General features: G+C 33.2%; 1 protein-coding gene across 4 annotated transcripts in view; it reads right to left on the bottom strand.

Moving 5' to 3' along the window:
* Nucleotides 1-19,554, bottom strand: part of RTTN (rotatin) — a 266,106-nt gene that overhangs the window by 114,688 nt on the left and 131,864 nt on the right. For all 4 annotated transcript variants that reach the window (XM_007487781.3, XM_056823598.1, XM_056823599.1 and 1 more), the window contains 5 exons: nucleotides 16,790-17,009; nucleotides 14,145-14,273; nucleotides 13,455-13,565; nucleotides 9,970-10,128; nucleotides 8,954-9,025 (listed from right to left, as the gene is read on the bottom strand). In XM_007487781.3, the coding sequence (XP_007487843.1) occupies nucleotides 8,954-9,025; nucleotides 9,970-10,128; nucleotides 13,455-13,565; nucleotides 14,145-14,273; nucleotides 16,790-17,009 (691 nt within the window). The remainder of the gene's footprint in view (nucleotides 1-8,953; nucleotides 9,026-9,969; nucleotides 10,129-13,454; nucleotides 13,566-14,144; nucleotides 14,274-16,789; nucleotides 17,010-19,554) is intronic.

Here is a 19,554-nt window from a genome sequence, read left to right as displayed (position 1 = left end):
CAGAACACCCTCTACACTAAACCCCCAAAAGACAACTCCCAGGAATGTAATTGCCAAATTCCAAAGCTTTCAAGCAAAAGAAAAAATCTTACAAGAAGCCAGAAAAAGACAATTTAACTATAAAAGAATGCCAATCAGGGTCACACCAGACCTTGCAAGTTCCACTCTGAATGACCATAAGTCATGGAACATGATTTTCAGAAAGGCAAGAGAGCTGGGCCTTCAACCAAGAATCAGCAACCCATCAAAACTGACTATATACTTCCAAAGGAAAGTATGGGCATTCAACAAAATAGAAGTTTTCCAAATTTCTGCAAAGAAAAGACCAGAGCTCTGTGGAAAGTTCGACACCAAAAAACAAAGAGCATAGAATACCTGAAAAAGTAAATATGAAGGAAAGGGAAAAGGAGAAAAATGTTATCTTTTTCTTTTATTCAAACTCCCTTTTAAAAGGACTATATTTATATCAATCCATATATATATTAATATGTGGGGAAAATGTAATGCATAAATAGGGGGTAAGAAAGACCAAATAGAATAATCTTTCTCACACAAAGATTCACATGGGAAGGGGAGGGGAAGAAAACTACTATAAGAAGGAGAGGAAGAGAGGGTTTTTTACTTAAACCTTAATCTCAGGGAAATCAACTCTGAGAGGGAAAAACATCCAGATCCATTGGGATCTTGAATTCTATCTTACCCAACAAGGGTAGGGAGAAGGGAAAACCAAGGGGGGGAGGGGGAGAGAGAAAACAAAAAGGGAGGGAAAGAGAAGGGGGAGGGGGAGGGAACAAAAAAGGAGGGAATAAAAAGGGAAACATCAAGGGAGGGGACAAGGGGGAATGATTCAAAGTAAATCACTGGACTAAAAGGTAGAGCCGAAGAAGAAAAGGTTAGAATTAGGGAAGGCTATCAAAATGCAAGGGAGTCCACAAATGACAATCATAACTTTGAACGTGAATGGGATGAACTCACCCATAAAACGTAGACGAATAGCAGAATGGATTAGAATGCAAAACCCTACCATATGTTGTCTTCAAGAAACACACATGAGGCGGGTTGACACCCACAAGGTCAGAATTAAAGGATGGAGTAAGACCTTCTGGGCCTCAACTGACAGAAAGAAGGCAGGAGTGGTAATCATGATATCTGATAAAGCCAAAGCAAAAATAGACCTGATCAAAAGGGATAGGGAAGGTAAATATATTTTGTTAAAAGGGACTTTAGACAATGAGGAAATATCATTAATCAACATGTATGCACCAAATAATATAGCACCCAAATTTCTAATGGAGAAACTAGGAGAATTGAAGGAAGAAATAGACAGTTAAACCATATTAGTGGGAGATTTAAAACAACCATTATCAAATTTAGATAAATCAAATCAAAAAATAAATAAGAAAGAGGTAAAAGAAGTGAATGAAATCTTAGAAAAATTAGAATTAATAGACATATGGAGAAAAATAAATAGGGATAAAAAGGAATACACCTTCTTCTCAGCACCACATGGCACATTCACAAAGATTGACCATACACTAGGTCACAGAAACATGGCATACAAATGCATAAAAGCAGAAATAATAAATGCAGCCTTTTCAGAACACAAGGCAAGAAAAATAACGATCAGTAATGGTACGTGGAAAACCAAATCAAAAACTAATTGGAAATTAAATAATATGATACTCCAAAATCATTTAGAGAAGAAATCATAGAAACAATAATTTCACCGAGGAAAATGACAAAGGCGAGATATCCTTTCAAACCTTTTGGGATGCAGGCAAAGCAGTAATCAGAGGTAAATTTATATCCCTGAATGCTTATATTAACAAACAAGGGAGAGCAGAGATCAATCAATTGGAAATGCAAATAGAAAAAAACTTGAAAGAGATCAAATTAAAAAACCCCAGCATAAAACCAAACTAGAAATCCTAAAAATTAAGGGAGACATTAATAAAATCAAAAGTGATAGAACTATTGAACTAATAAATAAGACTAGAAGCTGGTACTTTGAAAAAGCAAACAAAATAGACAACGTACTGGTCAATCTAATTAAAAAAAGGAAAGAAGAAAAGCAAATTAACAGCATCAAAGATGAAAAGGGGGACAGCACCTCTGATGAAGAGGAAATTAAGGCAATCATTAAAAATTACTTTCCCAATTATATGACATAAATACAAATAAATCAAAAATTTAGGTGATATGGATGAATATATACAAAAATACAAATTGCCTAGACTAACAGAAGAATAAATAGAATTCTTAAATAATCCCATATCAGAAAATGAAATCCAATAGGCCATCAAAGAACTCCCTAAGAAAAAATCCTCAGGGCCCGATGGATTCACAAGTGAATTCTATCAAACATTCAGAGAACAGTTAATCCCAATACTATACAAACTATTTGATATAATAAGCAAAGAGGGAGTTCTACCAAACTCCTTTTATGACACAAACATGGTACTGATTCCAAAACCATGCAGGTCAAAAACAGAGAAAGAAAATTATAGACCAATCTCCCTAATGAACACAGATGCAAAAATCTTAAATAGGATACTAGCAAAAAGACTCCAGAAGAAGTGATCAGGAGGGTCATTCAACATGATCAAGTAGGATTTATACCAGGGATGCAGGGCTGGTTCAATATTAGGAAAACCATCCACATAACTGACCACATCAACAAGAAAACCAACAAGAACCACATGATTATCTCAATAGACACAGAAAAAGCCATTGATAAAATCAACACCCATTCCTATTAAAAACTCTAGAAAGCATAGGAATAGAAGGGTTGTTCATAAAAATAATAAATAGTATATATCTAAAACCATCAGCTAATATCTTCTGCAATGGGGATAGACTAGATGCATTCCCAATAAGATCAGGATTGAAACAAGGATGCCCATTATCACCTCTATTATTTGACATTGTATTAGAAACACTATCAGTAGCAATTAGAGAAGGAAAAGAAATTGAAGGCATCAAAATAGGCAAGGAGGAGACCAAGTTATCACTCTTTGCAGATGACATGATGGTCTACTTAAAGAATCCTAGAGATTCAACCAAAAAGCTAATTGAAATAATCAACAACTTTAGCAAAGTTGCAGGATACAAAATAAACCCACATAAGTCATCAGCATTTCTATATATTTCCAACACAGCTCAGCAGCAAGAATTAGAAAGAGAAATCCCATTCAAAATCACCTTAGACAAAATAAAATACCTAGGAATCTATCTGCTGAGACAAACACAGGAACTATATGAACAAAACTACAAAACACTTTCCACAAAACTAAAACTAGACTTGAGCAATTAGAAAAACATTAACTGCTCATTGGTAGGACAAGGAAATATAATAAAAATGACCATCCTATCCAAACTTATTCATCTATTTAGTGCCATACCCATTGAACTCCCAAAAAATTTCTTTACTAATTTAGAAAAAACCATAACAAAATTCATTTGGAATAACAAAGGATCATGGATATCCAGAGAAATAATGAAAAAAAAACACAAATGATGGGGGCCTTGCAGTCCCAGACCTCAAACTATATTACAAAGCAGCAGTCATCAAAACAATTTGGGACTGGCTAAGAGAAAGAAAGGAGGAGCAGTGGAACAGACTGGGGGCAAGAGACCTCAGCAAGACAGTATACAATAAACTCAAAGATCCCAGCTTTTGGGATAAAAATCCACTATTCGATAAAAACTACTGGGAAAATTGGAAAACAGTGTGGGAGAGATTAGGAATTAATCAACACCTCACACCCTACACCAAAATAAATTCAAAATGGGTGAATGACTTAAACATAAAGAAGGAAACCATAATTAAATTGGGTAAACACAGAATAGTATACATGTCAGACCTTTGGGAAGGGAAAGACTTTAAAACCAAGCAAGACATAGAAAGAATCACAAAATGTAAAATAAATAATTTTGACTACATCAAATTAAAAAGCTTTTGTACAAACAAAACCAATGTAATTAAAATCAGAAGGGAAACCAAAAATTGGGGAAAATCTTCATAGAAACCTCTGACAAAGGTTTAATTACTCAAATTTATAAAGCGCTAAATCGATTGTACAAAAAATCAAGCCATTCTCCAATTGATAAATGGGCAAGGGACATGAACAGGCAGTTTTCAGCCAAAGAATTCAAAACTATTAATAAGCACATGAAGAAGTGTTCTACATCTCTCATAATCAGAGAGATCCAATCAAAACAACTCTGAGGTATCGCCTCACACCCAGCAGATTGGCTAACATGACAGCAGAGGAAAGCAGTGAATGCTGGAGATGTGGCAAAGTAGGGACATTAATCCATTGCTGGAGGAGTTGTGAACTGATCCAACCATTCTGGAGAGCAATTGGATCTATGCCCAAAGGGCGATAAATGACTGTCTGCCCTTTGATCCAGCCATAGCACTGCTGGGTTTGTACCCCAAAGAGATATTAAGGAAAAAGACTTGTACAAGAATATTCATAGCTGCGCTCTTTGTGGTGGCCAAAAACTGGAAAATGAGAGGATGCCCATCAATTGGGGAAAGGCTGAACAAATTGTGGTATATGTTGGTGATGGAATACTATTGTGCTAAGAGGAATAATGAAGTGGAGGAATTCCATGGAGACTGGAACAACCTCCAGGAAGTGATGCAGAGCGAGAGGAGCCGAACCAGGAGAACATTATACACAGAGACTAATACACTGTGTTATAATCGAACGTAATGGACTTCTCCATTAATGGCGGTGTAATGTCCCTGAACAATCTGCAGGCATCTAGGAGAAAAACACTATCCATAAGCAGAGGACAAACTGTGGGAGTAGAAACACTGAGGAAAAGCAATTGCCTGACTACAGTGGTTGAGGGGACAGATCAGAGGAGAGACTCTGAACGAACACTCTATTGCTAATACTAACAACATGGCAATGGGTTCGAATCAAGAACACATGTGATACCCAGTGGAATCACGCGTCAGGTATGGGGGGGGGGGGGAGAAAATGATCTTTGTCTCTAATGAATAATAATGCTTGGAAATGATCAAATAAAATATTATTTAAAGAAAAAAAAATAGAACAAGTCTATTGGAATTGGTAAAAAGGATTTTGACTGCACTGCCTGCTTGCACATTCTTGTTTATATTATTGTATTTACTGATTGCTTTAATGTTTAAAATTTTTCAAGTTTATCTGTATTAATTGTAAAAATGGAGACTTGAACCCTGGACTCCAATCCCCAGAAGACCTTGCTCTGGTTCCCAGGATGCTTTGTAACCTCACTGAATTCTCACCTGGGCTTAGAGCAGATTATTATTTAAAGAGTTTTTCGCCTTCGGCTGGGTCTCTCTTTCCTGTTTCCGCTTGCAAGCAGAGGGGTCTCTCATGATGTAGGTGAGGTTGAATGGGTCTCTTGGCCCACCTAGACACGTGCTTTCTTACTTGTATTTTCTTAAACTCTTAATCTTAAATAAACCTCATAAAATATAATACTCCTTGTCAGAGAAACTAATTTTTTACATGTCACATAATCTAATCAATATTTTTCTGTAATACTAAATCATTTTAAGCTGTTTTGCCTATATTGATCTTTAATTTGTACCTTTATCTTTGCTGAAGAACAAAATATCTTTGTATAAACCCATGAACATATTGCTCAAAAACCCTTGCCACTAGAACCATAGAAGATCACATGTTGCCTTTATTAATTGTCACAAAGATGATGGTGGATAGATTTCAACAAAACTGGTTAAATTGTATGCAACCTTTGGAGAATTTAATGAGCTAAGAATTTAAATGATAATTCTAAGGGGTTTTCAGAAATAATTTTAGATAAATTCTGAATGGATATTTTCTATTTATATTTATATTGTAAAGAATGTTGTATTATATATAGGTAGAGAACCAGAGATGTTCTTACCAAGGTGTTTCAATGAAGCAGAAAACCAAAAAAAGAGCTCCTGCAAAACTCTTCAGTTTATTTACTTCCACAAGAACAATCTAGATTTCTTGGTGATGATTTAGACACAGATAAGTTCTACTCTGTTTAAAATTATCTTTGACAAGGTTGAAAGATTTGCTACATCTGTAAAAATTGTGACAAATATCAAATATGAACTGATGTTCATAGGTTTTTTTTTATGTCATACAGCAACTTATATGAAATGATAATGGGTTTGCTTGCTATTGTAATTAATGGGGCTATTGTGAATTGTGGGGTCTTTGATACTTCTTTGAATGTGCATTATCTACTGTATTACTGTTTTATTCTGAAAATCATAATGTACCCACACCATGATTCATGGCCATGTTAAAAAGGAAATGGATCTCATTTTTTAGTGAGGAACCTTTGTATTCTACCTCTCTTTGGCTGAAATGGTGTTTCACTGATTATAAGCTATATATTTTTTATTGTTATAACTTTTCTATTATTGTTTTTCCTTCCATGTTCAATATTGCATCTGAGTTTTATTTTTTTTCTCCTTTTTGTATTTGAAGCACATGTCAACAATATTGAGAAGATTTTCCTTTAACTTTTTTGATTTTGCAGTAATATAAGTTTAAAATGCATTTGTTCTAATATTAATGCATACCCAAAAGCTTTGGACTATAAAAATGATGCCATTGATTGTTTAAAAAATTATGGGACTTTGCTTAATGATTCTGTCTGATTCCAGAAGAGAAGGAATATAAATAGAGCCATTGTAGAGTGCTACAGAAGTACAGAACACCTGCATAGTGCCTATGGAGGACAAGGTCAAAGAGACCAGATCCCAGTGGGATTGATGTAAATTTTGAGCCAAGACAAGAAGACTTGAACTTGTTTGGGGTTCAAGGTTGCGGCTGTTTTGACATATGTCAGAGGCTGGACTTCCCCTGAGCCACATTCTATCAAGCATCTCCTTTTCGCCTCCATCATGGCTCCCATTTGCTGCTGAAATCTAGTCCCTTTTCTGTCTTTCATAATATGGCAAACTTTCTGTAGACCTGGCTACTGACTGGGTAAGTACATGATTTCTTAAATCATTTTAATTGGGCCCTGATTCAAGGACCTGTTATAGGTTTCTTTTTCCTTTACTTAGATTTTTTTAGACATTAAGACTTTTACAGTTTGCATTTCATCCACAAGATATTTCTTTTTTATTCAGATTTTTTATTTTTTGTTTTTTATTTTGCAAATTGACACATATACCTCATAACTCAGTCATGCATCCCTGAGTGATCCCTGTGTTTGTTATTATTCACCTGGGGGGGGGGGGGCAAGTTATTGTTGTTAACTTTGATTTAAATTTGAGAAATTTTAGGACTTGCTACTTCCCAAAATCCAAAATGTGCCATGAAGATAGATGCCTGAAGAGACTACATGCTGCACCGGAAGAACCAGAGTGAACTTTGGGAAGTGACTTGAACTATGTGGGGTTGAAATGCCCTTGTTTAAAAAAATATACACTTATGCCAATGGGACTGCCCCCAAATTGGCTTTTTGACAACCTAGTAATCATAGGTTTGGTTTTGTTTTCCTTTTATCCACAAATTATTGCAACTTATAAGTTAGTTATGTTTCAATGATCCATTGGGGAGACTGGTCTCCCAAAGAATCGCAGGTGGAAATGTATAGTTAGAAATTCTTGAACTACCTTTCCCAAAATTCCTTTCTGTGTACCTAGAATCCCTTTCCTTTTCCCTGCGTCCTCGCCTTTACATGATTGTATTTAAGTTTGCTATGACTCCTCTAAGGCTCTTTTTTTTTCATGCAACAGGACTGAGTTCAGGTACTTCTTTTTACTTTAGTTATTAGTAATAAAACTGTTAAAATATAATACTTAGTTTCGATTATTAATTTTAATCTTTACGATGCCAAAAAAACTCCAAATGGGGTCACAAAGAGATGAATGAATTACCACAAAGTGAAAATGATTAAAGAATAAGTATATTATTTCCTGAATTCATCACAATAGCTCCTGTCTTTGGATGTTCTCACAAGCCATCATCTATGTTTGGAACACCACTCACTCTTCATCTTCATATTAAAATTCTTTATCTCCTTCAAGTCTCAGCTGAGGTTCTATCTTTCTCAATGAAGACTACTGGATATCACCCTAGTTATAATCTCTCTCAAATTTCCCTGTATGCATGCTATGTTCCAAATAAGTATAAGAATTGTTTCATTTGGGTCTTTGTATCCCTAGCACCTTCAGAAAGAAGAAATACAAATTATTTCATTGGCAATACATATTTTCATTATAAGTAATACTTTTGTATTTTTCCTTTTTTGGTTGCTAAGTACTTTGGAAAGAAGAGAGTATTTTTAAAACTTGCCTATCAAGAAGCTAGAATATTCTCTACAGTATATATAGTTCGTTATTATCTTATTTCAATCTGTTTTTTGAAATAATAATCCTAATAATTCATAATAATCGGGGGCAGCTGGGAAGCTCAGTGGATTGAGAGACAGGCCTAGAGACGGGAGGTCCTAGGTTCAAATCTGGCCTCAGACACTTCCCAGCTGTGTGACCCTGGGCAAGTCACTTAACCCCCATTGCCTAACCCTTACCATTCCTCTGTCTTGGAACCAATACAGTGTATTGATTCTATGATGGAAGGTAAGGGTTTAAAAAAAATTAATAATAATTCATAATGATCATACTTTATAACAAATCAACATCTTAAATTTGTTTTATAATAAAATAAATGCCACTGAAAATTTTTTATTTATTAGAATCACATTAATATATGTTTAATAGTTACTCACATGAGGGAATAGCTAGATAACTCAGTGGATTGAGAGCCAGGCCAAGAGATGGAAGGTCCAAGTTTTAAATATGACCATAGATACTTCCTAGCTGTGTGATCTTGGCCACATCACCCCATTGCCTAGCCCTTACCTCTCTTCTGCCCTGGAACCAATACACAGTTTAAATTCTAAGACAAAAAGTTTTGGGTTTTTTTAAATAGCTACTTACATGCCAAGAATAATCATGGTTATCATCTGTAGGCAATGGAATCACTAATAAGTTCTGAAGAATAAATGCAGCCTAAAAAGAATGAAAAAAAATCAACACTGCCATCTTGTTGTCATATCTAGAGTCACCAACGTGGATTAATTTGGTAATCAAATATATCATAGATCAATTGGTAATGAAATTTAGAACCTATGGCTCATGGTCAAAATCAATGATGAATATGTAAAATGTATTGAAAAGATAATGACCTTAAAAAAACTAACAAATATTTTTCTCGGCCAATTTCCTTTTCTTCTTTTAATATCTGATTTTTTCAAAATAATAAATGAAAAATATGAATTATTTCTATTAAAAATCATTTAAGTCATTATCAGTTAATTTTCTCAAATCAAGATACTACTTCTGCATAAAAATGTTCTCAATAAATACTTGACCTGAAATATGAAACATAAAGTAAAAAAATTATATAATGTAGATTAAACCATGCTTAGTGAAAACAAGCAATATTAAATAGTATTTTCTTGCTTCCCACTAGTGGAAAGGTGTAAATTATTTTTAATATTTATCCCAGGGAAAAGGAACTCTGAAGCTAAAAAGAACCTACTAATAAAAATTATATGCCTTTTCTAATGAATATAAAAGCTTCAATGGAATAATATGATGTTCAATAAAAAATACTAAATGTATTATTCTACCAAGGTCAAAATGGATCTTTGTTAATAGGCACTAAACAACTTCATTATATTTTAAAGACAAGTTTATACAACTACCAAGCATATATCAACTTACTCTTCAATAGTCTCTACTGTGCATCAAATAGCAGTTAAGGCATCAGAAAATGTTACTTTAATTGTTAAACATATAATGTACAAAGTACCAAGAATTGTGCAACCTACAATTAAATTTCAAATGATGTTTCAAAGATGAAAAGTCATAAATTTCCTAAATTTTATATGAGATAACATTATTGAATTAATAAAATTTCAAATTAAATAAATGAATAAAATGTGATGTACCTCTCTGCGAACCATACTACATTCTGAATGATCCAGAAGTATATTCACAACGGTAGCCCAGAGTCCACCAGAAATGTTTTGACAACTTTCGGCTAAAGCAAGACATCCAACTTTATCAGAAGTTAGAGTTGCTCCTATTGCCAGGGATGTGAACCTCACCTATTTAATAAAATAAAAACTGTGTTCAATTAAACAACCTTACCTTGTAATCATTTCCTACAGGTTTTAGGATATTTAAAATATAACAACTTTGAACATGATTCAGGTATTCCAACATAATTAAAGGGGCAGATAGGTAGCAGAATGAATAGAGCACCACACCAGGAGCCAGGAAGACCTGACTACAAATTTGTTCTCAGATACTTCCTAGCTATTTGAACCTGGACAAGTCACTTAATTCTAATTGCCTAGCCCTTATCTACTCTTCTGTCTTAGAACTGATTCTAAGATAGAAGGCAAGGATTTAAAAAATAAAACAAACCATTTGGGGGAAGCTAGGTGGTTCAGTAGATAGAAAGCCAGGCCTAGAGCTTCCTTCCTTAGACTAAAAACTCCTTGGGGACAGAGACTATCTCTTTGTGGGGATCTCTATCAAAGCAGTGTCTGGTAGACACTAGGCACTTAATAAATATTACTTATTGATTGCCTAATTGAATAATTGAATAAAGCATTTAATGAAATCATTATTTAAGAAGTATATGTTAAATAATTAATAGTTACTTACTACCTAGACAAAAATAAATAGCTAAAAACAATTTTCACAAGCTAGATGATGGATTACATTTTTCCAAGAAGCATGAAGGAGTACACTATTGTGTTTTAAGGTATCCATATGTGTTCTTAATCTACTTAGTGGCAGTCTTTCTACCATTTTAGTATATGTCATGCTGAATATGAATAGCACCTAAGAGAATGAAACAACCAAGAACAGTTAGGTTAAACAACTATACGAAAAGAAATTCATGCTACATATTATAATTAAGGGTACTTGGACACTGATTTTTTAAAAACCCATATCTTCTATCCTGGAATCAATACTAAGTATCAATTTTAAGGCAGAAGAGCAGTAAAGGCTATAAAATTGATGTTAAGTGACTTGCCCAGGGTCACACAGCTAAGAAATATCTGAGATCAGATTTGAAGCCAGGATCTCCCATATCTAGGCCTAAGCCACCTCACTGCCCTTATTGTCTGTCATTTCTTAATAATTGTATTCCATTACAATATAATTTGGAAAATTTAAATAACAGGAGAAAGAGTCATTGCTCATAGATGGACCATGCCAATGCAATAAAATGACAGCACTACATAATTTTTCAGATAGAGCACAATACTCAAACTATCAATTACAAAACTCATTTCAAGCAAAAAAAAAAAAGGTTGCTTGAATCTCAAGAGAAAGAAATGTTTAAAGGGGAAGTTGCACTTAATGACCTCAAACCATAATATAAAGCAATAATCATCAAAAACTGTCATGTAATGGTTAAAAATACTGAAAAGTAGAGCAGTGGAATAGAACAGATAAGAGTTAGAAAAAAAAGCAGAGTTAGAAATAATCTAATTCAGTAGCCTGCTATTTGAAAAGCCAAAGAATATAAACTACCTATTTGAAAAGAAGTACTAGGAAAATTGGAAAGCAGTTTGACAAAAAATAGATTTAGACCAGCATCTCACACCTTATATATCACAATAATTCCAAATGGATATATGACCTAAAAATAAAATTTCATATCATAAAAAAGTAACAAAATGGATAGAGATGACTTTCACAGTTGTTGGGGTTAGGGAGGAATTCTTAACCAAATAAGAGATAAAAGAATTTACAAAAGATAAAATAGAAAATATCAATTACATGAAATTGAAAACCTTTTGAACAAATAAAGGAGTCTCAGTTTAATATGATTATTGTCATATCCCCAGATGTTAAAAGAAAATTTGTTTTATTGAAAGCATTATTTACAATTTTTTAAATAAGAATTTATTAGCAAAATTTAGATACTCTGATTTTTAAACTTGGGCATTATCTTCTAAATTTTTTTTTAATCTTACTTATTCCTCTATTTTTATATTACTTTAAAGTCTTATTATATCCTTCTCTCCTCTCCCTTAAGAAACAAGCTTTCTCTTGTGACAAAGATTTTTTTTAAAGAAAAAAAAATCCAGTAAAACCAGCTGATATATCATATGCATTAAATAGTATATGCAAGGAGGCAGCTAGGTAAGCTTTAGTGGACAGAGAGTCAGGCCTGGAGATGGGAGATCCTGGCTTCAAATCAGAACTAAATGTGTGATCCTGGGCAAATCACTTAAATCACATTGCCTAGCCATTACCATTCTTCTGCCTTACAACCAATATATAGTATTAATTCCAAGATGGAAGAGTTTAAAAAATAGCATATGCGGGGGCAGCTGGGTGGCTCAGTGGACTGAGAGTCAGGCCTAGAGACAGGAGGTCCTAGGTTCAAATCTTGCCTCAGACACTTCCTAGCTGTGTGACCCTGGCCAAGTCACTTAACCCCCATTGCCTAGCCCTTACCGCTCTTCTGCCTTGGAGCCATACACAGTATTGACTCTAAGAGGGAAGGTAAGGGTTTAAAAAAAATAGTATATGCAACAGTCCACACCCCACCTCTAGGGGAAAAGGTAGATACATTTTCTCAATTCTCTTCTAGGGTCAAGGTTTTTACTGTTTGGGGATTTTATGATTTCACAGCTATTTCATTTTATTGCTCCTTTCATTTATATTGGAGTCATTGTATATACTATTTTCCTTGCTTTGTCTCTCTACATCAAGTTATATAAATACTCTGTTTCTTTGGTCTCCTTTCATAAGGTGTAATAATATTTCATTACATTCACCTTCCACAATCTGTTAATCAATTCTCTCTTTGGTGAGCACTGCTTTGCTGCCACAAAAAGAGTTACTACAAATAACCTAACATTTATGGAAACTTTCTTTCTATCTATGACTTTCTTGAGATAGATGCCCAGACTGATAACTCTGGAACAACATGACATTTTAGTCACCTTTTTCTCAATATTCCTAGCTGTTTTTAGATAGGCAGGAATAATTCACAGTCTTATATTAAGATATTGTATGTGTCTTCCCATTATCCTTTCAACACAGACTAGGACCCCTACCCAAAGCACGGCAGCAAGAACAGGTGTGTTCAGAAGTAGAAGGCAGAAGGAAGAAATATCTTGGGATGGGGACTAAAAAGGAAAGTAGTCCCAAGGAACATAACGTGCCAAAAAGAGAAAATCCTGGAAATAGTAAGAATAGAACTTATAGTAACCTCAGCAGGAAGGTGAATCTTCAAATAAAGAAAATATTTACAAATAAGGAATGTTACAAATTAGTTTGCATGTTAGGATTTCCCTGGATCGTGTGATCCTTTAACATATTTCTGTTTTTTAAATGTTTTTATTTTTATCAAATATAACAAATGATAACACAAAAGTTGAGATTCCAATTTTATACTAACCTCTGGGTCTCTATCAACCCATAATGGAATTAACCAAGCTAGTCCCTGTTGAGTAAGATGCTGTTCCTCAGTGTTACTATCATAAGGCAAGGACCACATTGAAATCCAATCCTAAATTAAAAATAATAATAATAATAATAATGAGCTTAAGACCAGTGGAATTGCTTATTAGCTCTGTGAGGGAGAGGGGAATAGGGGAGGCAGAGATAAATCATATAACTTTGGAAAAATGCTTAAAAATAAATAAAATTTTAAAATGAGCTTAAATAAATCTTGACATTTAAAATGTCTAACAATGAAGTAGAATATAGAATAATTTTACTTTAAAAAATAACAAAAGATAATCAACAACAGTCAACACTGCTTTAAAAAAGTCATATAATCAAGCATTTTTAAAAAACACACTCAGATCTATAATTAAAATAGTAAACGTTTTCCCAAATGATTTGAAACTTTACTTTTCTACTAAATACAATTACTTTTTTTAAAAATTAAATTTAAATGAAACCCATATTAAAAATTTCCAAAATCTTAATTATATCTTAACTGAAAATCACTTAGCTTTATAAAGGGGAAAAGGGAACATAATGTTTTCAAGTAAAAACCCAACTACCAAAACTCTTATAGAATTTCTATTTTTTAAGTAAACTGTACAGATGACAAGCTAAGGGCAGCTTTGAGGGTTCTCACCAAGATATTGGCCTGATTCATCATCTCATGGGACAAATGTAACAAGCAAAGAACTGTGCTCTTCGTGACACCCTTCCCCATGAAAGACAGAGTAGTTCCTCCCCGCTCCACATAAAAGGAAGAAATGACCTGAAAATCAAATATAAAACAATCTCATGGTAGCTTTTCTGTGACTGATAAAAAAAGATAAAGAACAAAATTCTACTGATGTCAATGGATTAAATCCTGAACATGAAAAAAGAGAACATTCTTTTGAAATGTATTTTTTCCTTTAGAATTTGGATAAGAGTTGCATGGTATCTTCTCACAGTCTCTTGGGAAAATTAGTGACAATGTGATTTTAAATTATGCTTGTCACAATGCTCAAATACAATACCCTCAATCTGATTATTACTTAAGTTTAAATAATATAAAATCAATTAATTATTTAAACAAAGAGCTATTTAAATGGACTTATAGTAAATGCCATTTAAATATCATAAAAATTGAATCACATGTAGTTGAAAGAATAATGAACTCAAAGTCTGAGAAAGGTTCAAATGTTGCTTCTCCATTTAATAGCCATGAGTGACTTAATTTCTTAGCCAGTCTCCTCACCTGATAAAATAATATACATTCTACTCACATTAAAATGCTGTGAAGAAAATGTTTTGCAAACTATCAAATAATATATAAACATGAGCTATCATAAATTTTAGCAAGGCTTAATGGTACAAAGAGCAGTAGACTAGGAATTAGGTGATAAAAAGTTAAAAAGAAGCTACAATTACTAGTTCTTTGACCCAGGCATATCCTGAAAACAAAGATTTCAGCATCTTAAGGAACTTGGAGATCATTTAATAGTAATAATTGCTGGCATTTATATGGCACTTTAAGGTTTTCAAAATGCTTTTACAAATATTATCTCATTTTATCCTCACAACAATTGTGGGAGATAAGTATTATTTTTATCTCCATTTGGCAGATGAGGAAACTGAAACAGAGAAACTAAGTGATTTGCCCAGTGTGACACAGTCACTCTCTGAGGTTGAATTTTAACTTGACCTTCCTGACTCTAGGTATAGCACAGGATCCTTTATGCCACCCTGAATCATCTAGTCCAATCTTATCATTTTGCTGTGAATGACTAAAAAAATAGAGTAGTTAAAGTAAATTATACAAGGTCACAAAAGAAGCAAGGCTGATTTTAACTTAGATAAGGAAATTAAATCAAACTCCCCACATAACCATTGTGTCAATATTTATATAACTAAATGTGACCTTTGGAAAAACACTTAACCTGTAGCAAGACCAGCTTCCCCATTTTTAAAATCAGGATGAATTTAGACACATATCTTAAGTGAAATTTGTGAGGAAAGTCCTATGTTAACCTTAGAGTACAATATAAATGTAAACTCTATTATTTTAAGGAGGTGTTTGAGATCTTTTCACTATAACTAATCCCATTACATTCCTCAAAGCTCAGTCACAATCACTTTAATTTTGAATGTTATACTGAATATTCTATAATTATAGCATACAAGATGTGTGACTGTAGTTAATATGGATGACATTCTTTTCCTCTATTACAGTATTTATCAACTTAGAATCTCCTAATTCTGTCACAAATTATCCATAAGGATTTGTAATAAAAATTTCTTTTTTCAAACCTTACCTTCTGCCTTGAAATCAGTATTAATTTTTATTTCCAAGGAAAAAAGCAGTAAGGGCCAGGCAACTACGGTTAAATAATTTGCCCAAAGTCATATAGCTAGGAAGTGTCTGAGGCCACATTTGAACCCAGGACCCTCTAATTCAAGGCCCGGTTCTTAATCCTCTGAGCCACCTAGCAGCCACATTTGAATAAATCTTAACAAGAAATACACTTGAAATTGAAAGTGATCCCTAAAGTGCCTAGGAAATTTCTTACATTTTCTTTTTGATGTTCTTACCCAAGTATTTGTAACTATTGAAACACAATTAAATCTATTGCATTGGAACTGTTTTAGGGACATTTTTATTGATTTCATTAGCACAGGGTAACTTAAGGATTTGTCAGCTACTAAAAAAATTCTGGAAAAAGAAGAACATTCTTGATATTAAAGAAATCACAAAAACATTGAGTTTAAAAGCAAAGCAATGCAGGCTAGACTTTAAATGAAATATTATATAACAATGAATGCAATGAAATAATAATATAAACTTGAAACCATTCCAGTGATTGAATTCTTCTTTCTTCAAGTGATATTCGGTATATTGAGCCAAAGGCTAAATGCTTAAACAGGTAAACTGTCAATATTTACACTATCACTTATTAAAAAGTCAATTGTTTACTAAACTATATCCAAAAATTAGTAAAAGAATCCTAAAACTTAAATTTTTTAATACAGACAATGTAGACTATTTCATATGAGATAATTGAACTGTATTATGGCCATTACAGGGGTTTATTCTCATTCTCATCTGCAACTAATTTAATATGCAATCCTAAATGAGAACACTAAGTTCAAAGTCCTAATTCCCAAATCTTTAAAAGTTATCAGAAAAATTATCAAACACATGTAGCTATGGTAAAAGTTTCCAATGATCAATAAACAAATAGAAATACAAAAAAAGGTATAATGACAATAAACAATAACCACAACAGTAATAGAAAATCTGTCTACCTCAAGAAGACCTGACAAGTATTTTGTACAAACTGAGAATGGCTCAGTTACGGTAGAATGAGAACTCCATCCTGGGACTGCTGTGATATGAACCATCCCTTGTAATGTTCTCTCCAGGGAAGGCAGTCCATAAAAATGAGGTGCATCTGTTACTCTCAGGCATCGTAGCAGTTTCAGAGCCAGCTGTGTCTTGAAAGCGTAAATAAGTTCCAAGGACTTCCTATATATATAAGAAGGGGAAAAATCAACTACAGCAAAGGTGTAAGTCAATTTAATGGGCCATTTTATTAGCTGTACAAAGTTACTTGTTACTTATTGTTATCATAAAAGTAAAAAAAGATGTCAGAAAATATTCCTTTCATAAAACAAATATCCTTAAGTAAAACACTAAACTACACTAGAAGTATAAGACAAATAATAAAAAAGAAAAGGAATGATATCAGAAAAAAATAGTAATCAGTGTTAACATAAAAAATATTATAGTGAGTATAAAACAATAAGTATTATTCCTTGGACTTTAAAAACTTGAACTCTTGAGGATTTTTTTAAGTCCCCCTCCCCAAATGCTATTCATTTTAAAAACTACTTCTATTCAATTGGGAAAAAGGGATATGATATCCTCTCAGAAAAAAAAAATAGTGCTTTAGTAAAGGTTAACACCATTATGAGCAACCTACCAATACAAAACAAATTTGTTGGAACTTGGAAACTACTAGGAAGACATTTGCAGCTAGAGAATTTGAAGAAGAGCAGGAATTCTGGGCCATAACAAAGAAAAGAATTAGCCATGAAGAGCATTTAAAGCAAGGATACCACAGCTGGGGTAAAAAAAATCAGCCCAGTGACTGACAAAACTTTAATAGGTAGGTAAAATGAACAAACATTAAAAAAAAGAAGGAATAAATTTAAAAAGTATTTCCCAATATGAAAAACTGAATCAAAATCTCCAAAGAAAAGAGATGGTATTTCATTAAACCCTTCAAGGGCTCCTGAAACAACAGTGGAGCAGACAGTGTAGAAATGAGGGGATGGAACATAATATAGGTATGCTTCAGGTGACTAATTAAAAAAAAAATAGCAAAAGTTGCAACAGTTCCTAAGGATAACATGAGAGATTATGTAAAATGCTTTAGTAAAATGTAAATATTTGCCCACTCTACATTTTACTGATGTATTAGTCTAGTTACCCTGTTAAAGAAATGAATTGTGGTTAATTTGTCATGACTTGTTACTTATGGTGGCTTTTGTTTCTCACTGTTTCACTTTCTAAGTTTTCACACATCATTCTTGTAACTATGTTTAAAATTATGCTTGGAAACAAGCTAGAATTAAGACTTCTAGTTCATCCTATAATAAATTACAATTTATGTATTTCTATTGAAGTTATATGAATTCATGAATTTTCTCTCTCTTGATACTGAATCCCAAAATTTAGTAAACATTTCTATTGTTTCTTTTCCCATAATGTACCTGATAATCACTAGGGTGCCAGATTTTTCAAATCATGCAGGTCATTTTCTTTGTACAGCTAACTTTCTTTTCAGATTAAAGGCCTCCTGATCTTAAGATCCTAGCAAACATATTTTTAAGTAACTCTGGTTAGATGTATTCAATCTCTGACCAAGAATTCATTATTCCTATATTTGAAGCCATGATCCAAAATTTCAAATCCTGTTCTCAGACAAAGCTTGTTCAGAATAGAGCATTGTATTCATTTCCTAAATCTACCCAATTATTCTGAATCTAAAAAAAAAATTAGTCAAGGTTCTTTTTGTTGTTGTTGTTAAGACTTTACAATGACTCCTTGTTAGGTTTCTAGTTTCCTTCTAGTAGTATCATTTGTGTCATGAATCATTTGGCTAATTAAGGGTAGTCCCTTGCCATATCCTTGAAGAAAGACAGCAAATCTCATATCAACAAATATTTTCCATTACTTATATAATATCCACGAATATCTGAGGAGGGACTAACCAACCATCATCATAATCTCTTCTTCCTCTGACCATTAATGGATGGATGATCTTTCAGCTGATTGTACCTATGTGTTCACATCACTCTTCCTTAGAGTGCAAGAAGCTAATTTGTGAAGAGATGCTCAACCCTCTCAGTGGGGGAATACTCTTAAATACCAAATAGCTACAAATGTTCAGTGGGTCTTCTGGGCCACATTTGTCTGCCTTCGTGATATAGTAAAAAATATACTCAGTTTCCACATCCTTTTTTTTTTTTTTGGTTTCTTTCTTGAAGTAAATCTGCCATTTCAAGGAAAATGCCTTTCTCCCGATTTGAGGGGAGAAATCAATCTCTACCCCCTCCTTTTAATTTTTTCTCTAAGTCAAAGATTGTTTATGCCTTCTTAAGTTTTCTTTTTACTTTCTACTAACAGAAACACAAATGTAATATATACTCAGCAGGTCATTAAAATGTTTTCCTTAGCCCAAATACTTCATTGAAAGATAGTCCATCGTCTTTTGTCTTCTTTATAATAATAAAATCCTTTGAATTCTTTATTTTTTATATCTCTGTTCAATCCATATGGCATACTGCTAGGGGAAAACTGTCTATTTGTGAAACACAAGATATCAACCAAATGAGATCTATAAATATTTTACCTGACCACAAATCTCAGATACCTATATTTCCTACTTTCATAGAAGCTAGATTCTTTAAATCTACTATGGAGACAAGATTTAATTTATTTAGAAATCAAGACAAAAGGGCATAAATGAAATTCAATTTATCAAATAAGATCTTTTCATCTTATA

Source organism: Monodelphis domestica, chromosome 3 (genome assembly GCF_027887165.1).
Source record: "Monodelphis domestica isolate mMonDom1 chromosome 3, mMonDom1.pri, whole genome shotgun sequence".
Taxonomy (NCBI): Eukaryota; Metazoa; Chordata; class Mammalia; order Didelphimorphia; family Didelphidae; genus Monodelphis; species Monodelphis domestica.
This window is presented reverse-complemented; position numbering and strand designations above follow the sequence as displayed.